Source organism: Nicotiana sylvestris, chromosome 3 (assembly GCF_000393655.2).
Source record: "Nicotiana sylvestris chromosome 3, ASM39365v2, whole genome shotgun sequence".
In the NCBI taxonomy this organism is placed as follows: domain Eukaryota; kingdom Viridiplantae; phylum Streptophyta; class Magnoliopsida; order Solanales; family Solanaceae; genus Nicotiana; species Nicotiana sylvestris.
Window position 1 is genome coordinate 199,207,557 of NC_091059.1, and position 11,722 is coordinate 199,219,278.

Sequence of the window (11,722 nt, forward strand, 5' to 3'; positions counted from 1 at the left end):
TATACGGTATATTGCGATGCTTCGTTCGTTGGATTGGGGTGTGTATTGATGCATGAGGGGAGAGTTATTGCCTATGCCTCAAGCCAACTGAAGGTTCATGAGAAGAATTATCATGTGCACGATCTAAAGTTCGCCGCGATTGTTCATTCTCTTAAGATATGGAGGCATTATCTGTATGGGGTGTCATGTGAGGTTTATATAGATCATCGCAACTTACAGCATTTATTCAAACAGAGGGATCTTAATTTGAGGCAGCGTAGGTGGCTTGAGTTACTGAAAGATTATGACATCACCAATATTTATCATCCGGGCAAGGCTAATGTGGTCACGAATACCTAAGACGGAAGGCAGAGAGTATGGGTAGCTTGGTATTCATTCCAGCGGAGGAGAGGACACTAGCCTGGGACATTCATTCCTTGGCTAACAGATTTGTGAGGTTGCATATTTCAGATCCCAGCCGAGTTCTTGCGTGTGTGGTTGCTATGTCTTCATTATTGGGGCAGATTAAGGCCCGACAGTTTGACGATCCACATTTGGCGGTTCTTAGAAAGATGGTGCTTCAGGGAGGTTCCAAGGAGGTTTCTATTAGAGAGGATGGTGTTTTGCGACTCCAGGGTCGTCTATGTGTTCCTAATATCGATGGTATGAGGGAGAGGATTCTAGAAGAGGCACACAGTTCGTGGTATTTCATCCATTCGGGAGCTACTAAGATGTATTATGACTTGAGACATCATTATTGGTGGCGCATGATGAAGAAGGACATAGTGGAGTATGTGGCTATGTGTCTGAATTTCTAGCAGGTCAAGTATGAACACCAGAGGCCGGGTTGCCTACTTCAGCAGATGCCTATAGCAAAGTGGAAGTGGGAGCGCATTACCATGGATTTCATAGTTGGGTTACCGCGAACTTTTCGGAAGTTTGATTCAGTGTGAGTCATTGTCGACAGATTGACCAAGTCGGCACACTTCATACCAGTGGTGACTACTTATACTTCGGAGAGACTAGCTCAGATTTACATTCGGGAGATAGTCCGATTGCACGGTGTGCCTGTTTCCATTATATCAGATAGAGGCCCTCAGTTCACTTCACATTTCTGGAGAGCTGTTCAGCGTGAGCTAGGGACCCGCGTGGAGCTTAGCACGACATTTCATTCACAGACCGACGGGCAGTCATAGCGGACAGTTCAAATTTTGGAGGACATGCTCAGATCATGTGTGATTAACTTTGGAGGGAAGTGGGATCAGTTCTTGCCCTTGGCAGAGTTTGCGTACAACAACAACTATCAGTCCAGCATAAAGATGGCTCCATACGAGGCTTTATATGGTCAATGTTATCGTTCTCCTATCGGGTGGTTTGAGCCTGGTGAGGCTAAGTTATACGGTACAGATTTGGTACAGGATGCCTTGGACAAGGTAAAGTTGATTCAGGAAAGGCTTCGCACAGCTCAGTCCAGACAGAAGAGCTACGCGGATCAGGAGGCGTGTGATATATCATTCATGGTTGGCGAGAAGGTCCTCTTGAAAGTCTCGCCAATGAAGGGTGCTATGAGATTCAGGAAGTAAGGCAAGTTGAGCCCAAGGTTTATTGGCCTTTTTGAGGTGTTGAGGCGAGTTGGGGAGGTTGCTTACGAGCTTGCGTTACCCCCCAGCTTATTGGGAGTTCATCTGATTTTTCATGTATCGATGCTTCGGAAGTATCATGCCAACTTGTCCTATGTGTTAGACTTCAGTACTATTCACCTGGATGCGAGTTTGGATTATGAGGAGGAGCCAGTTGCCATTACTGTTAGACAGGATTGCCAATTGAGGTCCAAGAGGATTTCTGCGGTGAGAGTCCAGTGGAGGGGCCAACCAGTTGAGGAGGCGACCTGGGAGTCCGAGGAGGACATGTAGAGCAGTTATCCACATTTATACAGCAGCTCAGTTACTTTTCTATGTCAATTTGAGGTCGAACGTTTGTTTAAGAGGTGGAGAGTGTAACGACTTCACTGGTTGTTTTGCCTTTTAGAACCCCGTTCCCTTGAATAAAACTTATTGTGCTTGCTTTAACTAATTTACGACTTGCGGGGATGGTGGTTTCAGGATTTGGAAGCGTTTGGAGTGAAATATGCCCATTTGATTCCTTAGGATTTTCTTAAAAGGTTAAGTTTGACTTTGGTCAACAATTTGAGCAAACGGACCCGGATTCGTGATTTGACGGTCCCAGAGGGTCCGTAGAAAATTATGGGACCTGGTCATATGCTCGAAATCGAATTTCGAGGTCCCTAGCCCGAGTAATGAACTTTTATTAAAAATTGTTAATCTGAAGTTTTAAATATTTAAAGAAACTAATTAATGATTGATTCCATGGGTATCAGACTCGTATGTTAGTTCTGAAGATCGGTATAGGTCCAATATATCATTTAAGGCTCGCTCGTAAAATTTGGGGTCAATCCGAGTAGTTTAAGGGCGTTTTAGCCCGTTAGAGGAAAATTAAGAACTTGAAGTTCATAAGTTTGATTCAATTGGTCTTAGGGGTGATTCTTAGATTTAACGTTGTTTCGGGCGTTCCGAAGGTTTGAGTACGTCCGTTTCATGATTTCAGACTTGACGGTATTTTCGGGCAGGGCCCGAGAGCCCCGAGCATCAATCGGGCAAGGCTCGAGTGAAGTTGAAATTTTTGAGAAGTGCTGAATCTTCTACTTCTGTCATAACCGCACCTGCGGTTGGTGGACCGCAGGTGCGAGACTGCAGATGCAGTCCATCTATCGCATATGTGTCCCAGGGAAGGCCAGGCCGACCGCAGAAGCGGTCCTAGCCCTTTTAGCCCCTTTTCGTAGATGTGGTCCCTTCTCACAGATGCGGGAATCGCTGAAGTAGTGATTCAGCGACACTTTTGATACGGGTTCTAAGTCATTTTCGACACTTTTGACTCCTCCATTGGCAATTTTGGGAGCTTTTGGAAGAGGGATTCTACTTGTCATCTTGAGGTAAGCTTACCCCACCTATTCTTAGTTTAACACTTGTGTTTTAGGTAGATTAAACACTTGGGTTAAGGTAAAATCATGGGGTTAGAGCTAGACCTAGGGTTTTAATAAAACTTAAATTTTACCACGAAATTTGTTATGGAATGAATTAGAAATCATATATTATTGATCCTTAGGTTATAGAGAACAACTTCCTTCGAAAAATTTCGGAATCCGGGCACGTGGGCCCGGGGTCGAATTTTAGGAAACTTGTGTTAAAGGTTGAGAAATTACTTAAATATCTAGAATTCAATCTTGTGAGTCTATATTGACTAGTTACTACCTCATTTAACTAGTTTGGGATTGTTCAACTCCGAGTTGAGGGCTTGGACTCGTTCTTGGTATTGGAAGTACACTTTGGAGCGAGACGAGTCTCCTTTCTAACCATGTAAGATGGAATTGTCCCCATAGGTGTAATAATTAAATTAATTGCTATTATATGAGAGGGCTACATACACACTAGGTGAAGAGATTCCTTGCGTAGCTACTATTATATTAAATCTGGGTAGTCTAGGACCCAAAAACATGATCTACGTGGTATTCTTGTAAATTGATGATAAATTTGGATTCATATAAATCATGTTGATTAAGGTAAATAAGACTAGTAGAGGAACCTTATCTTGCTTGGTCTTTTAAAAAAGGATTTGAAAATTCCTGTGAATAACCTTCGATTTAAGATTCGAAAAGTTGGGGCCTGATTCGAGGGGAGTTATGGTGATGGTTGGAAAGAGGAGGTCGAGGTGATTCAGGGGTGTTAAGGTGGTGACCGGCGGCGTCGTTGCCGCCGGGTTTCAGGTGAGGGGGAGCTAGGGCGGCTAGGGTTTGGGGGGTATCGTCTCAGAGACGATGATGAACAGGGCAAAGGGGGGGGGTGTTTGGTTTGGGGCGTGGGGTGAGAATTGGGGCTTATATACAAAGGGGAGGGATAGATCCTGGCCGTTGGATCAGGTGAGATTGATGGCCAGGATCTCTTCACTTAAGGGAACAGTGCCATTTTGTTTAAACAGAGGGGTTTGGGTCGGTCTCAGACGGGAGTGAGTCGGGTCATGGGGGAAGTCCTGGGAACCATCAGATCAAAAACAATGAACGGTCCCGATTAAATACAATCACACGGCGTCGTTTGCTTTAATGAAAGAACTGAACTGGACTGTTGGATCTATTTGATCAACGGTCCAGATGGAAAATGCCAATACGACGTCGTTTGGTTGTCTTGAGATTACCTGGATGGGCACCATCAAAACAACGTAGCTCTTGCCCTATACTACATCGTTTGATGGTATTTTGGGTTGACAGACCTGGGCCGGGTAGGAGGTGCGACCTTTGGTCCTGACTTTCTTTTAAAAACTGGCCCAGTCCGAATTTTCTTCATTTTTGAACTCTTTTCCTTTTTCTTCTTTAATTTTCTAATTTAAACACAATTCCTAATTAATTTGTAGAATCAAAAATAAAACTACACAAATATTAATTAACACTTGCAACAATTAACACACAAATTAAAATATTTATTAAAAATAAAATCACACAATGACACATTTAAATGACAAAATTACAACAATTACATATTTTTGTGATTTTCCTTCTTTTAAAACTCAATTATGGTTTAATTAATTCCTATTTGTAAGAAATAAGAATACTAAGTGCACATGCCACATATTTTTTATTATTTCAATTAATTATAACATGATAACCATTTACTGACAAAACACAAATAATTACTCAAAAATTCCACGCAAATCCTAAAAATTGTACACCAAGAAAATGGAGGTTTTATTTTTTGATTTCTTTTGGAGTAGTTTTTGTGAAGCAAAAATTACGTGCTCACAGGCACATTATCATTACCAAACCAGATCGAAAGGACCAATACTAGAAATCATGTCTATCCCGGATGCCGACACTAATGTTGAGGTGGAGGAGTTGGATGTCAATAAAATAAAGGAGGAGATGCTCAAACTTAAGCAACAGATGGCCGAAATGTACCAGGCCTGGTCCAAAGGGCAATCACCCCCGTCTTACCCGGCTAACCTGACTTTTACCCCATTATTAGCTCAATCTCAGGATCATCCTGCCACCGATCCAGGTTTTCCCATTTACCAACATTACCATGGCACTACTTCTCATATGCCACAAGCTCCACCACCAAAATCAATTCCATACCCCCTCCGCCAGTCACCCATGTCTTTGTGGCATCTCCACCAGCTTCACTCCATATATCCTCGAGCGAACCTATGTTCCAAGCTCAGGACAACCAGTATTAACCCCCGGAGCCCACCCTCAAAGTTCCCGAAACTTACCCCTATGATCCACGCTCTGATCTCCCGAGAGAAGCTGAGAGACCAGCCAAAAATCTCGAACATGAAGAGATGTTTAGTAAAATGAAAAGCATAGAACAATCCTTCAGGGATATGAGAGGGCTAGGAGGTCAGGTAAGTGTGGCTTACAAAGACCTGTGTTTATTCCCAAATGTACAACTACCGACAGGGTTCAAAATGCCCAAATTCGACTTGTATAACGAACACGGTGATCCGGTGGCTCATTTGAGAGGTTTTTGTAGTAAGATGAGGGGAGCCGGAGGAAAGGATGAATTGCTAATGGCTTACTTCAGTTAGAGCTTGAGCGGATCAGTATTGGAGTGGTACACCCGCCAAGATTACGGAAGATAGTACACATGGGATGATCTGGCACAAGCATTCGCTTATCACTTTCGGTATAATCTTGAGATCATTCCAGACCGACTATCTTTGACTAAACTGAAAAAGAAGCACAGTGAGCTTTAGAGAGTATGGTTTCCGGTGGAGAGAGCAAGCAGCAAGGGTAGATCCCCCAGTGAAAGAAAGTGAGATGGTTGATTACTTTTTGCAGGCTTTGGAGCCGACTTACTTTGGTTATTTGGTGTCCGCAATTGGCAAGTCTTTTAATGAGGTTGTAAAAATGGGAGGCATGGTCGAGGAGGGGCTTAAGTACAACTAAATCATGAGTTATTCATCTATCAAGGCAACCACCTAGGCCATTCAAAACGGCACTGGGGTTGTGGTTGGGAAAAAGAAGAAAGAAGATGTCGCGACAGTTGAGTCCAGAGCCTGGTTCGGATCTAAAGGCCCATCACCCTGCTATAAACAACCCCGACTCTACCACCAAAATTACCCCCACACTCCATATAGCCCCTACAACATTACTACCCACCGCCAGATCCCCATTTTTCTGTCTATCATGCACAAACCTATACCCAAACCCCGACACCCGCACAATGGCATGCACCGGCTCCACAAAATCCATACCCAGCTCCACAAAATACATATCCACCCCCAAGAGCCTACAGAAATCCCCTAGGAACGGGTTTCCGACCAAACCAAGCCTTCAAGAATGAGAGGTTATAGAAGCAAAAGGCTTTCACTCCACTGGGGAATCATATACCAGTCTTTTCCACAGGTTGAGGCAGTTGGGCATGCTGAATCCAATTGAGCCTAAAATACCAAATCCCCCTCCTAGAAATCTTGACCACTCGGTGAGTTGTGAGTACTGTTCAGGAGCCTCGGGGCATGATACAAAGAAGTGTTGGAAACTGAAAACAGCTGTGCAAGAGCTTATTGATACTCATCGGATCGAGGTTCAGGCCCTAGAAGCACCAAATATCAATCAGAATCCACTGTCAGCTCACCATGAGACCCATATGATTAAGTTGATACACAAAGGAGGGGATCCCAAGAAGCCCTCGCAGATGGTAATGATGATTCGTTCCAGCAAAACTAGCACTAAGGAAAAGGTAACTAGTGGGAAATCAATGGTCCAATTGAAAGGGGTAGTCGATAAGCCCGCTGTGGTAGCCGAGAGAGGGTCGTCAAGCATTGTTGCAGTGAAACCAGAGAAAGCTAAAGTGGTAGTGCCAGGGGTTGCAAGTAAACCTGTTGTGGTCGTGAAGGGTGCTCGCACAGAGCCTGTTATTATAAATCCAGTAACTCAGCTTCCAGTGATCAACAACAAGGTTGTTCCTTGGAATTATGAATGAGTGACAGTGATTTACAAAGGGAAAGAAATCAAAGAAGAAGTTTGTGAAGCACAAGGTTTGACTCGCTCAGGAAGATGTTTTACTCCCGAGGAGTTAAGAAGAACTAAAGATAATCCAACGCCGGTAAAGAAAGCTGTAACTAAAGAAGAGGAAGAGGTTTTTAAGGAAAATGAAAGTGCATGACTATTCTATTGTAGAACAGTTGAGGAAAATGCCCGCTCAGATCTCATTGCTCTCATTGCTAATCCATTCAGATGAGCACCATCAGTTGCTGATGAAAATCTTGAATGAGGCCCATGTCCCCGACAAGATCTCGGTAAACCATCTGGAAAAGATATCCAACAAAAGTTTTGAAGTAAACAGAGTCACTTTTTCCGATGATGAATTTCCCGTAGAGGGTACTGAGCACAACAAAGCCCTTTACCTGACAGTAAAATGCGAGGATTCCGTGGTTACTCGGGTATTGGTTGACAATGGTTCAAGTGCGAACATTTGTCCTCTCTCCACTCTAAGCAAGCTGAAAGTAGAAGATGAGAGGATCCATAAGAACAATATCTGTGTGCGAGGATTTGACGGCGGAGGCAAAGACTCAGTCGGGGACATAATGTTGGAGCTGACTATAGGTCCAGTAGAATTCACAATGGAATTCCAAGTGCTGGATATAGCTGTTTCCTACAATTTGCTATTAGGGCGACCATGGATCCATGCCGCTAAAGTAGTACCATCAACACTTCATCAGATGGTCAAGTTTGAATAGGACAGATAGGAAATAGTTGTGCACGGCGAAGATAATTTGTGCGCTCACAGCAACACCATTGCGCCATTCATTGAAGTGGAAGATGACAAGTGACCATGGGTCTACCAAGTTTCTGACGCAATGTCAGTCGAAAAAGTTCCAGAAGGGAAGTGTATCCCAAATCCGAAGATAACTGCCGCATCAGTCATGGTAGCGTATGAAATGTTGAAGAATGGTTTTGTACCAGGAAAGGGTTTGGGATCAGCTCTGCAAGGCATCATACAGCCCGTGTCTCTTCCTGAAAACTTGGGAACATTTGGTCTAGGATTCAAGCCCACACCCGCAGACATAAAAAGAGCCAAGAAATTGAAACAGAGGGCATGGGTCCTTCCAAAGCCGGTCCCACGTCTTTCCAGATCATTTGTCAAGTCTGGTACGAGGAGTCACCCAGTGACAGCAATTCCCAGTTCTGTGATTGATCCGGACAAGGAGTTAATTGAAAGATTTGAGAAGTTGTTCGACAGTGTGAACATGGTGGAAATTGGAAAAGGTTTTAGCAACGTAGAAGTGCAATTTGTCGGGCCAACAACAAAGCTTAATAATTGGAAGGCTAATCCAGATTTTATTTTTTCAGTCTGTTTGAGTGGGCAATTCTTGTTATCTTTTATCATTCAATAAAATACAATTTCCCTTTCTTCATCATTCCTGATGGTTTTCCTTTTTGTTTTGTTTTCTTTTCTATACAGTTCTTTTTACGTTGGTTCTAATGACATGACATGCATAAGGAATCCTCAGCCCAGTATTAAAAATCAATCTGATTCCGAAATATTAGTTCAAGAAGTAGAGTGTGATTACGAATCAGAATACGATGATGAGGATGAAGTCTTCGAAGAGATTAGTAAGGAGTTAATTCACTTCGAAAAAAAACCCAAACCCAACCTGAATGACACAGAAGCCATCAATTTAGGGGACACAGACAATGTCCGAGAGACTAAAATAAGTGTCCACCTCGAGCCAAAAATCCGGGAGGAGTTAATCAAAACACTCATCGAGTACAAAGATGTTTTTGCGTGGTCATATGACAACATGCCGGGTTTAAATACTAATTTAGTGGTCCACAGATTGCCCACTGATCCAGCATTCCCTCCCATCAAGCAAAAGTTGAGGAAATTCAAAACTGATATGAGTGTGAAGATTAAAGAAGAAGTTACCAAGCAGTTGGATGAAAAGGTTATTCGGGTCACTCGATATCCTATTTGGTTGGCTAATGTCGTGCCTGTACCGAAGAAGGACGGCAAGATCAGAGTATGCGTCGATTACCACAATCTCAACAAAGCAAGTCCAAAGGATAACTTCCTACAACCCAATATCCATATTTTGATCGATTATTGTGCCAAGTGTGAGATTGGATCTTTTGTGGATTGCTATGTCGGGTATCATCAGATTCTGATGGATGAAGAAGATGTTGAAAAGACGGCATTCATCACACCATGGGAAACTAATTGCTACCGGGTAATGCCATTTGGTTTGAAGAATGCTGGGGCAACTTATATGAGGGCAATGACTACTGTGTTTCATGATATGATACACACGGAGATTGAGGTATATGTAGATGATGTGATCATAAAATCAAAGCATCAGGCCAATCATGTCGGGGATTTGAGGAAATTCTTCCAGAGGCTTCGCAGGTACAACCTCAAGCTGAACCCCGCCAAGTGTGCATTTCGTGTTCCATCCGAAAAACTGTTGGGATTCATAGTCAGCCGGCGAGGCATCGAATTGGACCCATCAAAGATCAAAGCCATAAAAGAATTGCCCCCTTCGAGGAACAAGACTGAAGTGATGAGTCTGTTAGGAAGGTTGAACTATATCAGCAGATTTATTGCTCAGCTCACGACAACTTGTGAGCCTATTTTCAAGTTGCTGAAGAAGGACGCTGCGATCAAGTGGACTGATGAGTGTCAAGAAGCATTCAATGAGATAAATGGATACTTGTCTAACCCGTCTGTGCTGGTACCACCAGAACCAGGGAGACCTTTGATTCTTTACTTGGTTGTCCTGTAAAATTCATTTGGCTGTGTACTGGGGCAGCATAACGTCACCGGCAGGAAAGAATAGGCCATCTACTATCTTAGCAAGAAGTTCACGACTTATGAGGTTAAGTACACTCACCTAGAAAGGACATGTTGCGCCCTAACTTGGGTGGCACAGAAATTGAAACATTATTTGTCATCCTACACTACTTACCTCATTTCACACTTGGATCCATTGAAGTATATCTTTCAAAAGCCAATGCCGACAAGAAGACTTGCGAAGTGGCAGATTTTTCTCAAAGAGTTTGACATAATCTATGTGACTCGGACTGCGATGAAAGCCCAAGCATTGGCCGATCATTTGGCCGAGAATCCGATTGATGATGAGTACGAGCCATTGAAAACTTACTTTCCCGATGAAGAGGTGATGCATATCGATGAACTGGAGCAAATTCAAAAACCAAGCTGAAAACTTTTCTTTGATGGGGCGGCTAACATGAAAGGAGTCGGAATAGGAGCTGTGCTTATTTCTGAAACAGGGCATCACTATCCTATCACGGCTTAACTTCATTTTTATTGTACCAACAATATGGCTGAGTACGAGGAATGTATTTTGGGTTTGAGGCTAGCTGCAGACATGGATGTCCAGGAAGTTTTGGTCTTGGGAGACTCGGATCTTCTGGTACATCAAATTCAAGGAGAATGGGAAACACGAGATTTGAAGCTCATACCATACCGACAATGTTTGCATGATCTTTGTCAACGGTTTTGATCAGTGGAGTTTAGGCATATTCCTAGGGTCCATAATGAGGTCGCCGATGCTTTAGCTACCCTAGCGTCAATATTGCACCATCCGGACAAAGCCTATGTCGATCTTTTGCACATTCAAGTACGAGATCAGCATGCTTACTACAACATGATTGAAGAAGAACTTGATGGTGAACCGTGGTTTCATGACATCAAGGAGTACATCAAAATGGGGATATATCCAGTGCAAGCCACGGGGGATCAGAAGAGAACAATTCGACGGTTGGTGAGTGGATTCTTCTTAAGTGGAGGAGTTTTGTCTAAAACAACATCAGACCTTGGATTGTTAAGATGCATATATGTTAGACAAGCTACGACTGTCATGTCTGAAGTACATTCAGGAGTTTGCGGACCACATATGAGCGGGTATGTGCTGGCAAAGAAAATTCTCCGAGCTGGTTATTATTGGCTCACCATGGAGCGAGATTGTATCAGTTTTGTGTGCAAATGTCATCAATGCCAGATACACGGAGATTTGATTCATTCTCCACTATCGGAGTTGCATACGATGTCGGAACCATGGCCCTTCGTTGCTTGGCGCATGGATATCATTGGACCAAATTATCCAGCAGCATCCAACGGGCATAGATTCATTCTGGTAGCCATTGATTATTTCACCAAGTGGGTTGAGGCCAAAACTTTTAAATCGGTGACCAAGAAAGCAGTGGTCAATTTTATTCACTCAAATATCATATGTCGATTCGGAATCCCAAAGGTGATCATCATCGATAATGGTGCTAATCTTAACAGTAAATTGATGGAAGAGGTATGCCATCAGTTTAAGATTACACATCACAATTCTACCCCATATCGTCCCAAGGTGAAAGGAGCAGTTGAGGCAGCCAACAAAAACATAAAGAAGATACTTCGGAAAATGGTAGAAAGTTCCAGGCAATGGCATGAAAAATTACCGTTTGCGTTGCTGGGTTATCGCACTACTGCCCGTACTTCAGTAGGTGTAACTCCTTATTTGTTGGTATATGGAACTGAAGCAGTGATACCTGCGGAAGTTGAAATCCCGTCCCTTTGGATTGTCGCTGAGGCTGAAATTGATGATAATGAGTGAGTCAAAACCCGTTTGGAGCAGTTGAATTTGATTGATGAAAAAAGATTGGCAGCAGTGTATCATGTCCAGTTAT

General features: G+C 43.2%; 1 protein-coding gene across 1 annotated transcript; it reads left to right on the forward strand.

The window, feature by feature from the left end:
- Positions 1-356: 356 nt before the first annotated feature.
- On the forward strand, positions 357-1,175 carry LOC138888560 (uncharacterized). The gene is made up of 2 exons (XM_070170446.1): positions 357-769; positions 947-1,175. The coding sequence occupies exons 1-2, from the start codon at positions 357-359 to the stop codon at positions 1,173-1,175; spliced, it is 642 nt and encodes a 213-aa protein (XP_070026547.1).
- Positions 1,176-11,722: the final 10,547 nt, after the last annotated feature.